This window comes from Sardina pilchardus, chromosome 19 (assembly GCF_963854185.1).
Source record: "Sardina pilchardus chromosome 19, fSarPil1.1, whole genome shotgun sequence".
In the NCBI taxonomy this organism is placed as follows: Eukaryota; Metazoa; Chordata; class Actinopteri; order Clupeiformes; family Clupeidae; genus Sardina; species Sardina pilchardus.
Genome location: NC_085012.1, coordinates 8,987,058 through 9,003,546, shown reverse-complemented (window position 1 = coordinate 9,003,546; position 16,489 = coordinate 8,987,058). Strand labels below are relative to the sequence as shown.

The following is a 16,489-nucleotide window of genomic DNA, read 5'->3' as shown; positions in this document are numbered from 1 at the left end:
ACTCCAGGTGGCCAAGCACTCACCATTTGTTTTCCTCCACGTCTTGTTTTTAATTTAATCAACATAGCCTACTCAAATCAACAGAACGGAGCACTATGTCCCCTTTCTCCAACCACAGAAACGCCCTGTGTTTTTTTTGTGTCTAAGCTAAGAAGGGAGAAAAGACAAGGCCAGTTTCAAAATCCACAGAATCCAAACTGCCTCTGATGGCTCTTCATATCATCTGCTACGAGGAGCCGAGCCCAGAGAAACAGCAGCGATCAGGAGTTTTCCGAAGACGGTCTGCTTGGCCGGGCTAATGGTCCCTACTGGTGGAAAATCTAATTTGAAAGGGGCTGATCTATGGAGCCCATTGTTTGAGGGCTAATGTTGATCTAATTATTATTTGCCACTGATGGAGGCTGCAGAGCGCTCCCTGGCTATTTTTTTTTCAGTGTACAGCGGACTTGAGCCAACGCCACTCAGCAGTGTGTGGAGCGACGAGACAGTACACGTCGGGTCTCGGCCTCGTTCAAAAAGCTTCTGCGGTGGCAGAGCTGGCATGCGATCGCTCTTACACTACGTTATTCCGACCTCTGCCACCCCTCGCCCACCTGCAGTACGCCAAAGCTCTGCTTTAACCCTCGCCCACCTACACCCTTTAAAAGCCACACACCTCGGCGTGCCACAGCAGAAGAGGAATGGACATCTTTACATCTGGTCATTACACATCTGGCATCGGTGACGAATACAGACGATTCTTCATTCAGTATCCTCAAGGAAATAAAGGATGGTGGGAATGGGACCGAAATGTGGCCTACAAAAAAAGGTTCCACTCTTTCCTGCCATGTTTATATATGACTTGCTTGCATGACGTCCAAGTACAAAGAGGGGGGGTTTGTCTGGGGTAAGTTGTTGAAAGACAGTGGGGTCTTTCATAAATAGGGAACAACTGTTGCAAGGGAGCACTAGAGTTGCATCAGGTTGTCATTAAACCTCCACCACTTCAAATTAAGATGAAAGCTCAAGAATATTTCAGTTTGTCATTCCACCTTGCTGCACAACAAAGTGCCACTTTGAGAACAGAGGGAAAAGAGAAAGGTTTTTGATTTAGCAATTTGCATATGTGGCTTGGCCTCATGACTAAATGACTGTGGCGCCACACACACACACACACACACACACACACACACACACACACACACACACACACACACACACACACACACACCATTCCTTCTCATCTCCGTAGTAATTGAAGATCAAGTGTTCGTCTCTCATCTCAGGCAGATGTATCTCTCTCCAAAATCTTATTTTTTATCTCTTTTTATCGCACCTCCACAACAGGTCCGCTAACAAGGGAGCCACAGCGAGCATGAGAAATGCTCAAACGGACACGAAATCTTCCATCCATAGTGGGGGAAAGAGAAGGAGAGCGTATTTTTAACATCAGGTCAAAATCAATCGCAAAGACGAATTATATCAAATGGCAGCGAAATAATATGATTGTAGGGGGAAGTGACCTTTTCTGCATTCTGCGCTCCGACCAGTCTGGATCCCCAACCGCTTGACCTTTGTTGGATTATAATAATACTGTCTAATCTGAATGGCTGAGGAAGAGTGTTCATCCCAGTTTATGGAAAGGTTACGCAATCCACACGATAATGTGGACACAACATTTCCAAGACCTCCAGCTTGTGGGAATTTCAGGTAGGATAGACAAGTTGACACAAAGCACATTTTCCATCTTTTAGGGGTGGGGTGGGCAAACTCTGTCTCCAGGCAACTACTACTGTACCTGGCTAAACTGATAACTGCTCTGACTGTATTTTGAAAACCTTTGTCTAATCCAGGTAGTGTCTTATTTCTTGTTTCCCTCTTACTTCTGAGCATAGTCTGTTGCAACCCCCCCCCCCCCCCCCCTTTTTTTAGTGGTGTATTTTACAATTAAAGTGATAAAACAATGGCCCAAATTCCCTTTACACCTCTAAAGTGAACTGATTCACAGACACATGGGAGTTATGATAATTTAATGAAATGGTCCATTTGTTGTTTGCTATTTATCACTTTTCATTTCTACATTTCAGGTTTCAGTCATCACTGTGCCACCTCAACAACCGACTGACTCTTCCTTAGGCTACCCCAAGTTGACTGAAAGAGCAAAATCAGATTCACTTACCTGTGAGTTATAAAATGCTAAATGGCCTCCATGGTGCTTTAACATAATGTATTATTGTAGAAGAATCCTTGCTTTTTCATGTTTTGCAGTGTTCCTCTCCCTCTCTGAGGTGAATCTGTTGGTTGTACAACAGTGACATCTTTTGGTTAATTATGCAGCCTGCACTACCCCCCACAGGTACAATGCTGAATCTACGTGATTTATCATCTTAGTTTAAATGCAAGGGAAAGTTAAAATATAATAATCACAAACACTTGAAAAATATAGCCTAGACTAGGCCTACATAATGGCCTTGGCCCTAGTCTGGCTGTCAAAAGTGGTTGAAAATGTTAGCCTACTTTTTCTGAAAATAGTAATTATCTGTTGTGAAGGATGGCCTTTGCTCTAAAAGCAGTGGACATTGTACTCATGGCCAGCAGTCTTGACGTGCTGACCTTTCTACTGCTTGCCTTCTAGGGCGGTCATCTCATCACCCTCTGTGGACAACATGTCGTCCATTCATTTTTAGAATTTATGGATAATGTAGTTACATTATTATTATAATAATAATAGGCTAATAATAATAATAATAATTATTATTATTATTATTATTATTATTATTTATAGAACGACTTTACTTAGATGGCATCTAGCTATTTATTGTCTATAGGCCTAACCTTTTAGGCATAGCCTAAATAAGCTCAATGATAATAAATTGAGTCAGTTGGAGGCTATTTTTGTGAAATAAAAAACAACATCCCCACCCAATGATAGCTAATAATCCCTGCGATATAGGCCTATTCGCATTTCTCACATTTTTTCCTTTTCACTCCAGTCTCTGATCTCATCATATCAGTCATGTCGCTCCCATAGATCGCTCTCCGCCCCTGCTCCTCTTTCCTCACCATAGTCTACTTCCGTTAATGCGCAGTAACGTTCATTCACTCCAACCTTTCTGAAAAGTTGAGGAGTTTTTCGCAATTCGCTGCTGGTGAACTTCATGGGCTGGTTGTGGTTGAAAACAGCATAAAGGGAGTCATGAGTGGGAATGTCGCCGATTCAGCTGTCTCTCCGACTTCCCCAGCTCAAACAATTCCGGCAGATCTTTCAGGACAAATGTTAGAATTAGATGAAGACGATGATTTGGAAGTATTCAGCAAGGTAAATACACAAAGTATGCCAGATTTCAATGAAACGAGTAAAAGTGAAGTGGGACGAGTGGCCATAGTGACTAGCATAAAACTGCTACGTGGATAGGGGCAGCGCCTGTTTTTCAGTGGATGGGCAGTTTTAACTTGTTGTCACTGTTCCGAGAAACACAGGAACGTTAGCATGTCAAATGAAAAATGATTTCCTAAAATGCTATTTTAACCCTGGCATGTAGCCTACCTTTATCAAACTAGCGCATCATCATCTGTCAGTAGGGTTCTTTTGCGTTGTCACACTGTATCCACTTCGTGCCACATTGTTTTACCTGTAGTGGTAGTTGCAGCCACTCTACGTCAGAGGAACTTCCTAACTAATGTTAAAATTCAAAGGTCAGCTATCAGGTGATGTTATGTTCCTCTCAGAATCTCTGGCAGTGTCACACAACGGAGAATCGCTCATTTAACAGTCTCTAATAGGCTACACAAATACATTAAGCTACATTAGCGCAGATCTGCTAAATGGTGAGTAAACTTGTTTTACTATCGTAACTATCTAACAACTTGCACATTTGCAGGATCCTGCTAACAAACGTCACTGATCCCTGCCCTCCAACTATCACTGCACGGATTGACACAGATCGGACCACTGTTAGCTCACTATTTTTAGTTTAATTGACGGTTTTGAAATAAAAGGGTCTTTTGTTCCCATCAAAAATGTTACTTTACGGAGTGTTAATTTAGCCAGCTAACCTAATTTATTGTTCAGGCTCTGTAATGTTATCAGTGCACCAGCATGGCTTTTTCCACGCTATCTGAGTAACTATTTTTCATAGTATCATCCCTCTTCTCTTCTTTTCTTTTCTTTTCTTTTCTTTTCTTTTCTTTTATGTGTAAGGTCCTCTAAGAGATTTGTTTCTGCTGACATAGTCCTAGTCTGTTATGACAGGAAGCTTTCCTGCAGTGACAGCAATAAAAGCTGGTTCAGAGCGAGCATCAGTGGAATCAGTCACCCAATATGCAAACAGGTTTGAGTATGACCTGCTATCATAGAAACCCGAGGTGAATCCAGGGTGTGTCAGGTAAATGTCCAAACCTGTTTGTGTGTGTGTGTCCACGTTATAGAGAAAAAATCCCTGAAGTTTTGAAATCACTGGCTGGATATTCTCCAAAGTCTTGTGGCAGAATGCCCAAGCTTGTTCAAAGGTTTTCCCCATTTGCAAGTCATGTGGGATATGGAATTTGAAAAATGAAACAAATCGTTACTCTCACTCACAGTCACAATATACTCCTCAGGATGCTTACACCATTTTTTATTTGTGGATTCTGGTTTTGGCTTCTCTGCAGAAAGAAAATACAAATGGGCCTAAATAGGCTAGTAGTAAAAAACAAACAGGCTATTCATTATTGCACATTATCATCACCAGAATGACCAATCATGGAAGTCACATAGATTGTAAATTCAGTCAAATGGTACGGTATCCTTCACTGGTTGATGTTTGTTGTGTAATTTTGTTTTTTTTTACAATGTGACGGCCTACCAGTCCATGTTGGAATAAGAATGGAAAAGGTTGTGAAGGGTCTTGTTAATTCCCTTCACTTGAAACATCATGGGAACGTTTTTAAATATTGTCAAAAGTAGTGGAAACACTGTATACACCAAAGCAAATTATACATACTCAGACAAAGTTGTACACGTAACAGTTCTGGGATAGCATCTTCCTCCTGTAAAAAATCTGATGGCACCAGACCCTGCCGCAGGGGTCAGTCAGGGGTGTGACGTGGCACACAAGGGATGCTTTTATCAGGAGACAGTCGGCCCAGTGCTGGTTTGTTTTATGCAGGTGGAACTTTATCTGACACCTCGGTGACCTTCATCTTACAATCGCTTCTTTCTCCCATTTTCAGTGAAAACATTCCAGATAAGTCTGATTCATTTCCAACCCCCTTTCCTGTTATCGTGCGACAGCCTCACGTTGGGATTGCTGATGACCTTCTGTATTCAGAGCAGCTGCCCTGATTGTTTGGTTGTTTGCACTCATTGTGTGTTTGGCTGTTTGTGCTCTGTGCGTGTGTGTGTGTGTGTGTCTGTGTGTGTGAATTCTTTAGGATACAACGAACACAGACGCAGGGTCCTTCAATGCCTCCATGCAGACGTCGCCGGGCTCCATGATCAACCAGTACAAATTTGACGAGGAGGATGAGGAAGAGGAGCCAGGTGCCAAAGACATCTTCATCACAGTGGACAACCCTGAGAGCCACATCACAACCATCGAGACATTCATCACTTACAGGGTTGTCACCAAGGTAGGTCACCATGGACACTATGTTAAAAGAAGAATTATACGTTGAAGAACCATACGGTGAATCATACATTTGAATACATTTTGTATGTAATTGACATATGCCACATAGAAAACTCTTTCTCATGTGGTAGTATATAAACACGCAGCATATCATGGGACCATGAAACCAGTAATGGATGGGTGAATGGCACACAGCTATTGAAGTCACACATGTACTGTGCTCTCTTGCTAGTACGTTATGCAAACACAAGTCATGCAGTTGAGTCCTAATTTGATTTTGTTGCGTGGTGGATCCCTGAATTGGCCCTTTTGTCCTTCACCCGTATTCGTTTTTTTTACCTTCCATATTACATTGAAATAGCTTTGTTTTCATGTGCAAAGGCCTCTGCTTGTGTAACTTGAAATAGATCTGAGCAAATCAACCAGTGACTGAGTTTAAGGCCAGGGAAGCACATTATCAAGGAAATAGTGATGCAGATGTTAAGGAAATAATAGTGTTGTGTCATGGATTTGTTCTGTTAGCTGTTAATTGTGTTGCTGAAAAAATGGACACCAAATCTAAAAAAAAGAGTGTTGCTTTGATGAGTGACTGATGGAAGTTGAATGACACACAGCTCACCCCCCGACGCTGTAAGATTTAGCACCATGTCCATGTCATGTGTCACAGATGTGTTCTGTTATCTGTTAATTGTGTTGCTGAAAAACGCACACCAAATCTAAAAAAAAAAAAAAGTGGAGTGTTGTTTCGATAAGTGGATGACGTAAGTTGTATGCGTTTGATGTCTGAGTTACCCTGCTGGCGCTTCTTGTCCCCTCTTGTACTGACCAGACCACCCGCGGCGAGTTTGACTCCCCGGAATATGAGGTACGTCGGCGCTACCAGGACTTCCTGTGGCTGAGAGGGCGTCTAGAGGAGGCCCACCCCACGCTGATCGTGCATGTAAGTGGGGTCCACACACCAAGAGCCCAGTCTGCAGTGCAGCAAGTACAACACAGCGCTGTCAAAGACTTTTAGTCTTTGTGCCTCTCTGTCAGCATTGAATCCTAAAATTGCATGTTTTTTTTTCTATAACAATATGCTAAAATCCAGACATGACTACAAACCATTAGTTTGGAAATACTCCTTAGTGTCGCACAGAACTATTCAGGTTTTTCATACCATGAGTTCATAGATTTAATGAGAGTTTATAACGTCAGTTATTTTACTCTTTAAGTTTCAAAGAATGCATTCTGTGCTGTTCCTAGCTTTTTGTTTTGAATGATTTTGGTATTACTACATTTGGAATATTTTAAGGGCATGTCAGAAACAAAATGGCTATGAAAATGAGTGTGCTTATGAAAACTCAAAATGTCCTCAGTGATGAAATAGACAGGGTACAATCAACAGATCTGAACTACTCCTTCATTTCAAGCGTTCAGTAATAACTGCAAGAGTGGCAAGTGCTTCTTAAAGAACTTACACAATCCACTTAGGAATACATCTGTTTATATCCTCCTAAAGGTTCTTGAAAGGATCTCATTATGGCAAAAAATAATTTTGCAGGATTCAGTAGTAATCTAGCATGTCCTTCCAAGACGAGTAGGAACGTGTGATTCTCCAGCTTCGTCTGTGCATGTGTGAGATGGAACTTCTAATATGTTATTAGAACTCTTAGCCTCCATTTGTGGTCATGTGACTCATCTGAAAGATCTCTGATTGGCACTCCTCCCTCCCCCACCCCACCCCAGCCCTTACCAGAGAAGTTCGTCATGAAGGGGATGGTGGAGAGGTTCAACGACGACTTCATCGAGACGCGTCGGACGGCCCTCCACCGCTTCCTCAACCGCATCGCCGAGCACCCCATCCTCTCCTGCAACGAAGACTTCAAGATCTTCCTTAGTGCTCAGGCCTGGGTAAGTCCCACTACACACACACACACACACACACGCTCACTCACTCTCACTAACTCCCCTCCATGTGTTTGAGGTTAACCTTGGCCTCTTTTGCCAGACAGACTGGCAACTAATAATGTGCCCTCTGTTGTCTCATATGCTCACCCATCGACATCACACACACACACACACACACACACAGACAGACAGACAGACAGACAGACAGACACACACACACACACACACACACACACACACACACACACACACACACACACACACACACACACACACACACACACACATACACATACACATACACATACACACACACACGGGCGCACACACACACACACACACACGCACACACACAGAGAGACACACACACAGCGACACAGACACATTGTCATCAGACCCACACACACACATACACACAAATCTGATTATCGTTCAAGGTTCGGACCGCCTGATGACATGCATGCAAGTCACCTTGCTTTGCATTGTGGTTACTCAAACATGGTCTCAATTACAGGCTGTAAGAGGATTAGCGCTCTAACGAACTCCGTTGGCACTTTTGCCGTGCCCCCCTGCTGAGCTCACCCTACACCCACACACACACACACACATACACACACACACACACACACACACACACACACACACACCACCCCCCCGACGCTGTAAGATTAACACCGCTGTACTCTCTCCCTTCTTTTCACCTCTGCTCTCAGTTTAGTCAAAGTAACAGGCGATTGTTAGGAGGAAGATGGCGGAACACACACAGCAGTGAAGGTTAATGAGGCCCGAAGAGACACGGACGAGGCTTATGTTGACGCCTCGCCCGCCTTCACATGAACCATAGCCTGCAGTCGCTTACCCAACACGAGGGCGCATTAAACATCGGAGCGTTATAAACAGATAGCTCATTGTGCTGCAGATTATTGTCAGGCTAGGTGTAGCTCTGCTCTGGTAGAGACAGTGTGGTCAGGTAGCGTGGGATGAATAGAGTCTGTTTTCCTAGCAAACATTCCATGGATTCTAGGCATGTGTGTTGAGAAGCTGTGAACTTTTTTAGCATGTGTGCTTTCCCCCCAAAAAATCAATAATCTTGCCATGCTCAATCAGTAGCTGTGTCTGTCTATTACACTGTGCAGTATATGGTCTTCCCAGTGTCAAGCTCGGGGGTTGATTTTCCTGTGAGCATATCATGCAGAAATGTGTGCATGATTTGGATAAGAGATTCAAATACAGTGAGGTAGTAGGCGATGTCTGTCAGTTCAGAGTAGTTTCTGCTGCTCAGCAGATCCTCGTTGTCTTTTCTGCATGAAATCGAATAACAATGCATAGTGCATAGTGTACCCTTTGAATAGCAACTTCAACGTGACCTTCTGAGGTAGCTGAACCACAACGAACAGTAGGGCTGCTCGATTAAAGCCAAAATCATTATCACAACACGATTATTAAACACGTTTACTCAGTGAATGAATTTGAAATATACACCAACAGGAAAAAAATGCATGTAAAAAGATAATGCACACGACACACGTCAAAAGGAGAGCGTTTTTTTTTTTTTTTTTTTTTTTAATTAAACCGAATGTAGCAAAATAATCATTCTATTTCAATTTTGTTGTTTTCATAATCATTGTAAGTCTAATTTGATTAATCACACAGCCTAATGAGCAACATGCATTGAGAATATTGGCCTGACCTTTTGCTGTTTTACAGCACATCAAGGGAGCACGTGCTAAAGGACAGAGACACAGAAGAGTGCAGCAGTGACTAATGAATACATGCAGATTAGATATCCCACCCAAAACCCAGCCATGTTCCTTATGGTTAAAAACACTATCTGATTCTGATGCATTGGGCTTTTGGGCACTGTAGTTAATACACGGATGACGTGTGTGGTTAATACATGTTTTGTTTTGTCTTTTTTAAATTTGCATAAAACACTGTCCTGCGGTTTATACACAATGCAACTAATACACAGGGAAATTACTGTGCTGAGTTTAACCTCATGTCGAATCGTCCACTGTGCATTTACAGGAACTGACCTACATGTTTTGTACATGTTTTGTACATGTTTTGTTTTGTCTTTTTTTTTATTTGCATAAAATACTGTCCTGCGGTTTATACACAATGCAACTAATACACAGGGAAATTACTGTGCTGAGTTTAACCTCATGTGGAATCGTCCACTGTGCCTTTACAGGAACTGACCTCCCACAAGAAGCAGGGCCCGGGCTTCCTCAGTCGGATGGGGGAGACGGTCCGAGCGGTGGCAGCGTCGGTGCGCGGGGTGAAGAACCGGCCGGAGGAGTTCAACTCCATCCAGGACTATGTGGAGGCCTTCAGCCAGAAGATGACCTCGCTGGACAGAATCACTCAGAGGATAGTCAAAGAGGAAAGGGGTGAGCCACACATTGCCTTAGTCAACACCGTTGGTTTGTAATCACACTTTCAAACTAGAATGTATTACATAGATAAGATTGAAAACATTTAATGTAGACTAGACTTTTAACAATACACATGCAAGTTTTATACAGGGAATACAACAAAGATGACTTGCAGTGAGAGTGTAAGGTTTGGGAACAGTCCATTTTCTTTCAGGGTCAAAGTGATTTATATTTTGTTCAGACTTGCTTGAAAACAGCTTGGCAACAAATTGGGCGTTTTTGTGCAATAGCCTTTTTTCTGAATTAAATGATCCTTGTTCCCCCCACTACGTCATTATGCATTGTCAGGGTAACCATTTCTCATAACACACTGATGCTTATTCATGGGCATAATACTCTCTGCCTTGAATAATGCTGAGTTAATAATAATCGTGCCAGTATATTTTTGTCTGAAAACAGTGTGTACCTAAGTGCAGTATTGATGATGTTGCCTCTCTGTCCTCCGGCCATCGTCCATCTTGATTGGTTGAATGTTTCCATACGATCAAGGTGTATGTTTTTTTCAGTCGAATGCTTGCCCTGAACCTTGTGTAAATATCACCTTGTGCTTAATTGTACGTTGTGCTGCCTCGTCTCCTCCAGTCTGGGTGTGGTAATGATATGCTTTACTCCGTCTGCTGCAGAGTACCTGGAGGAGATGAAGGAGTACGCCCCCACCTACACGCTCTGGTCGGGCTCGGAAGAGGAGCTGGCCGAGCCCCTGAAGGGCGTGGCCAACTGTCTGGACAGGTGTTTCCAGGAGACGGAGGAACAGGTGCGCCAGCTCTCGGACTGCCTGGCCCCTACCCTGCACGAGTACGTGCTGTGCACCGACACCTTAAAGGTACAGCGTCCTGTCCTCTAGCAAGTCCACACATGTCATTCCATAACCCTCTTAATCACAAAATGTGGTGCTTTTGTGTGAGGGATGGCTGTAAATTAGTGTTTACCTGTGTATTATATTTAAACATGTAGTTTTGTATTTGTATGAGAGATTTCTTATATTAACATGTATACACAGTATCATATATAACATGCGTTGCATTGTATGCTTATGCCAATGTACATAGGCATTGTACCAACTTTTTCATTACTCTCTTCAGTAAGTTTGGAGCTCTAAATGAATAAATATCAATAAAAAGTTCTCTGGTACTTCACCTTTGAGAGGGAGGCATGGTCCTAGCATGTCATCTCATGGAAAAAAAACCCCATAACGTTTTGAGGAAGAGCATTAGAGCTCCTAGACATTCCTTATCTGAAAATCACTAGTAATGTGTGTTTGACAAACAAGACAGCCTCCATTTGTCTAGAAGCCAATTCCAAAAGAGTCACGGCTAAGATCAATATGCCGGATATTATTTTTATTGCCTCTTTATGGAGAAGGGCTTTGCGGTGTGCACTTCATGAATCGATCAGCGCTTTCTTGTTCTTTTACTTTTTTTTTCTTCTTTTTTTTCTTCTTCCAGGCCGTGCTGAGAAGACGAGACAACATGCAGGCGGAGCTGGAAGCCAAGAACGAGGCGCTAGCCGGCAAGAGGGCTGACCGAGACGCGGTAAGCGCTCTCTACTACTCGCACACAGCTGGAGTTTAACAGGCGAGGTGCAATTTTCTGGAAGATTATAAGCAGGAGAAAGCCTTGCGTTGCTGCACCCACATCTGCCGTCTCATTTCACTTTTTAAAAAAAATCTGCGTCGAGAGCTCCGGTAGTATCGCGTGTATATATCGGCCCACACCAGAGATTACTTTGAAATGCCTCGGAGAGAGAGTCAGGGAATGGCATCGCATGCCCTCTCACACCGCTGTAAACTCACAAGTATTACTGAGTTGGTACCCGTGCGGAGATGTTGGTGTCATGGAAATGTCTCCCCGGTTTTTCCAGCTTAGCGCTGACCTTTTTTTTCCTCAGGTTTTTAATTGGGTCACGGTAGCCACCAAAGATCACCGAACCTCGAGCGTACTTAGCAGCTAAATTGCTTTATTGAACTCTGCTTTTTGAGCGAGCGCATGGAGATGTTCCTTTTTTAATTTCCCACGATGCACTCGTGCAACACCTGCACGGGAGGTAAGAGGCTCCCCCGTGGGGGGGGGGGGGGGGGGGGTTCTTCGTCGGAACCGGCTTTTTATTTTCCAGCGTAGTTCTTACAAGGGCCCGAGGCTTGTTAGTGCAGCATGAAATGTCAAACTGTTACGTTTGCAGCTAGTCTCAGTGGGTGTCTTGATCAATGCACTCGCCAGCCTGAGATATTGATAGAGCCTGATGTTTAAACAGACTATTTGCACTGCACTGTCAGGGTGGGATCACAGACTCCTTCAAACCAAATCTCTCGAGTGTTCCCTTTTTTCGCTGCAGTGTGCTGTAATATCAGCATTTAAATGGATAATACAGTTAGCGGAGTCAGAACAGAGCCAGTCTTTCACCACAAGCCTCACTGTTACAAGCCATGAATGGGCCCTTTCACGCAGGAGAAAACAGAGGCTCTTACAGGGCTCCATATTGTTCCTGTAATTGTATCATTAAAAATACACATTAGTCAATAGCACACAGAGAAGCTCAGGCACTGTGTACTGACTAAATCTTTATCCTTTCACTCTGGTCTGCCTAGCCTGAGCATGTTGCTTGGAGGCCTAGTAGTACTCTCTCGGCTCTCTTTTGAGATAAAAATGATCTTGTGACCTACGGAAATGAATAGGAACGGAAATTACCCCACAGATTTAAATAGTATTTCTGTGATACAGCAATTTTTGTTTTTAGCTGATGCTAAATTCACTTAAATCAAACATGAAACATGAGAAGAAACTCAAACTGAGGTGATACATCTGAACGATTTGACATTGACGTTAAATTCAACATTGACCATGAGTTATAAATGACTGAACCTCTGAGCCCAACGGACCCTAACTGAGATACCCTGCACCTGCGCCATTGAATTGAAGGAACCCAGAGAGCGCGGAGTCGTGTGGCAGAGCCTGCTCGGCAAAAACCCCGAGGAGGCCCGGCAGCAGAGGCAGCAGAGGCTAGCTGGGGAGATCGACGAGGTATCGAAGCGCCCCTCCCTCTGCATGAGGTCTCCGATCTGTCCTGCCCACTGCTCCCTCACCTGTGCAGTTTTGTTTTTGTTGTTGTTTTTGCAGTGCTAAGTCTGAGCTGGTAACATTTTAATTGAATTATGACCTGGGCTGTCCAGGTTTAGATCATTCCACTTAAATGAAAGAGAAGGAGAAAGGATGGACGGTGTCATTAACTATGACAGTTTGTCATAATCAACAAGACTTTTCTATTTTATTAGATTTCTTTTTATTATTATTATTAGAATTCATCAGTTTTATTTTTTATTAAGTGATTCACTTTAATGTTATTTGGTCGGTACAGTAGCACATTTACTTAACTATTATCAGGTCTACACACCTTTATGTTATCTGATTCCAATCCATAGTAGACATATACATGAACAAAATCTACTATACAAATGTGTAACTAGTGGATTTCTGCCAGGGTTATGTGAAGTATGTGGAATCTACCACAGCATAGAATGTCCACCTGGTGGTTGAAAGGGAAGTGTCCACAGACCTGCAAAGCCCAATATGGGATTGGCAAGGAACCAGGAAGTCATCCCAAATAGTGTTGGATAATACGTTTCAGCAGTTTAGAAAAGTTAAAATGTTACCAGCTCTGCCAACAAAGCTAACCCATTGGCCAGGTTTATCTGTCCGTTTTGTGGTTCCTCATCCTGCTAACCAATCAGCGAGGTTTATCTGTCCGTCTGTGGTTCCGCACTCTGTCTCCAGCGCTGACCGCACCTTTGTGTGTCTGGCAGGCGGCCAGGCTGCTGTGGTCTCTATCGACCAGAGTTTCTTCATCCTTCCAGGGCAACACAGCACAATGTGTTCTCCAGCTGACCCTGCTTAACCACACCACACCTCACTCAACCCATCCCATACCATTCTATTCTAGTCCTGCTGGGTACTCCTGGTTGAGCTAGCAAGGGCTTGTTCCCCAGACATTACTATTTAAAGCATATCTCTCACCAAAATGTATCCTAGTTTAAAAGCAGAATTAACATTGGAAGCGCCACTGTTTAGCTTGTCCGTGTTGTCGTTTTCGGGTCTCGTGGCATTTTGAATGGGAATAGTAGGGGCATTGAGCACTTGAGCATTGAGAGCGTTGTTTGTGTGCACATTACTAAACATTACTACGTTTGCTAAAAAGAAATGTTTTGGACAATTCACTCCTTTACTGGCAAGATGGCGGCGAGCAGAAAAAACAAGTGAGTTGTTCATAACCTTTATTTTAGTAAACTCTGTGTACACAAAGAATGTTGCCAATGCTCAAGTTCATGTGTAGAGACACTGATGATACTTCGATCAAAGTTTCATGTTGTCTCGAGCCTTCTCAGTGTTTAAAAAATAGCAATTTTGACGCAATCATGTATGAAAATAGTAGTGCCCCTACGATTCCCATTCAAAATGCCATTTGACCCGAAAACGACAATAGGGACAAGTTTTGAAGTGGTGCTTCTGACATGATTCTGGTTTTAAATGAAAGCTCGGGTACATTCACAAAAACACCTTACGATGCATTTTGGCGAGAGTTATGCTTTAAATCAGAGATGGGGGGGGTGCAGGGGGGACAGGAAGCATGGCAGTTTGTACTTCCCAAGGAACAGGATTGAGAAACTCTGCCCTAGATGGTGACCTAGATCAAGGCTGGTCAACTTCCTCATGTAGAGGCCCTGCATGGTCGCAGTGTCTAGTCCTTCTATGTAGCACATTTGATTAATACACAGTCAGCACTACGAGACCTGTAACCATGCCTGTCCTTTTGCTGGGAAGAGCACCCAGCCTTGGTCTAGATCACTCTAACTCCTACTAGGCTGTTGATGGGCTCTTACTTACTCCTAACAGCTTTGGCTTGTGTTGTGTGATTGGATAACATTAAATATGTAACTAAGTAAGGTGAAATGTGGGCTATACGGGAATGCATGGTGTCGCTCAACTGACCGGTTGCAGAATCAACCATTGCTGCTTGACTCTTTTGGGAAAAGGATGTGTAATGGGTTAAGTATGACTCCTGTTCTTTACTTGAAACAAATCCTGTATGTATTTGTCATCTTTCCCCATTTTTACTATTATTGGTCCAGATCAGGTTATTCTTATATTAATTCAGATTAGCTTATTCTTACTGGAATATGTCCAGCACTTCCTCCTCATACTGTGTTTCTGTTCTCTTTTTCCCTACCATTTAATCATTTAATGAGAAATGCCTTTGAGATATCTAAGGGATAAGGCAACTAAGGTAAATCTGTTATTTTGTTTTTGTTTAGCGGATGATACGATTACAAATTGCTTTTATTTATTTATTTATCTCTTGTCTCGTAATGGAACTGAGATGTTGCCAAAAAATCAACATGGTGGCGGTTGTGGTGGTAGCGGTAGCGACTGGCTGCAGGTGTGTCTGGTAGCGAGGACGGCCAACCCAGCGGTGGCTGTTGTCAGTGGGGCTGCGGCTGCTGCTGTCGCTGTCGCTGCTGCTGCATCTGTGGATGAGCAGGAAATTGGGCCATTGTTTGCGATGATGAGAGCCAGGTGCTTGCGTTGACGCGTTCCATTCTCCCTTTTGTTCTCCCGTATGCATTGACAGTCAAAAACAAAAACCCCGCACATGTGATTTGTTGTTTTCCCCTAAAGTAGTGGCTGAATACTAGGCTGTAGTCAAGTGTGAGGTGGGCGGCTTTCCTGAGTGTCCTTGTAGACGCAGTTTTGATTTCTAGCCTCTTCAGGTCTGAGCTGAATCTCCACCCTGGAGTGCCTAAGAGAAGCTGTACACACGTTTGAGGAGATGTGGTGAGCACAAAATGGCCGCAGACATGCACGATGTACTAGTTTAGAAGTCGTCTGTAGCACGAGGCCCTCTCTTGTAATGCACACTGTGGACATAGTGGTGGTTGGGCCTTTTCTTGGAACTATGCGGATCTGGCCTCTGGCACTTGCCATTGTCTCCAGCCTTTTAGTCATGAGCTCATCAGACTACTGTAGATCAGCTTTCTCACTTCCTCCGCAACAACTCACACACCGAATGGAGGGTCTTTTTTATACTCTCCCTCACTGTGTTTCTAATGTAGCAACCTCTTTGTGTGCAGACGGTTACGGGCAAGGCTACTGCGTCATATTATCTGCACAGACTATGCAGGGAAGAAGCCAAATCCAACTGTTTCGAGGTGAAATCAGGAAGTAAAAGTGGCTGGTTTGAACCTTTTCACTTGGGAGGAAGTTTGACGGCTAGTCAGAATGAACAGTGTGTTCATACGGGAACTTATCCAGTATCTTCCTCACTGGAATAATACATCAATAATACCTCTGTTTTGTAATTATTTGCATATAAACAAATCCAGGAGCTCATGTTCTCAGTAGTCTGTTGTATCTTTGCATGTCTCTTGCAACTTTGACCAGTAGATGGCAGTATTGGACAGGACATTTTGACTTTCTCAGCCTTTCAGTGTTTCTTTCTTGTGTCCAGTCCTCACTGTTAAAACTGTAATCTCCAATGTTTGAACATAGTAATAATACACAAAATCTCAGAGGAAGTTGACGTGAC

The 16,489-nt window shown here is 43.3% G+C and overlaps 1 protein-coding gene and 1 long non-coding RNA gene across 4 annotated transcripts in view; one reads left to right on the top strand and one right to left on the bottom strand.

The window, feature by feature from the left end:
- The window catches only part of LOC134065686 (uncharacterized), a 20,897-nt gene extending 17,317 nt beyond the window's left edge, over window positions 1-3,580 (bottom strand). The window contains exons 1-2 of the long non-coding RNA XR_009936322.1: window positions 3,527-3,580; window positions 2,159-2,273 (exon numbers count right to left, since the gene is read on the bottom strand). This is a non-coding gene — a long non-coding RNA (uncharacterized LOC134065686). The remainder of the gene's footprint in view (window positions 1-2,158; window positions 2,274-3,526) is intronic.
- Window positions 3,079-16,489, top strand: part of snx7 (sorting nexin 7) — a 27,912-nt gene continuing 14,501 nt past the window's right edge. Inside the window, exons 1-8 of one of the 3 annotated variants that reach the window (XM_062520672.1) lie at window positions 3,080-3,298; window positions 5,392-5,589; window positions 6,418-6,528; window positions 7,317-7,481; window positions 9,673-9,871; window positions 10,540-10,739; window positions 11,362-11,448; window positions 12,832-12,933. In XM_062520672.1, the coding sequence (XP_062376656.1) occupies window positions 3,176-3,298; window positions 5,392-5,589; window positions 6,418-6,528; window positions 7,317-7,481; window positions 9,673-9,871; window positions 10,540-10,739; window positions 11,362-11,448; window positions 12,832-12,933 (1,185 nt within the window). In that variant the 5' untranslated portion in view covers window positions 3,080-3,175. Of the gene's footprint in view, window positions 3,299-3,649; window positions 3,808-5,391; window positions 5,590-6,417; window positions 6,529-7,316; window positions 7,482-9,672; window positions 9,872-10,539; window positions 10,740-11,361; window positions 11,449-12,831; window positions 12,934-16,489 lie in introns of those variants that run through there. The other 2 variants (XM_062520674.1, XM_062520673.1) reach the window with 2 other exon arrangements.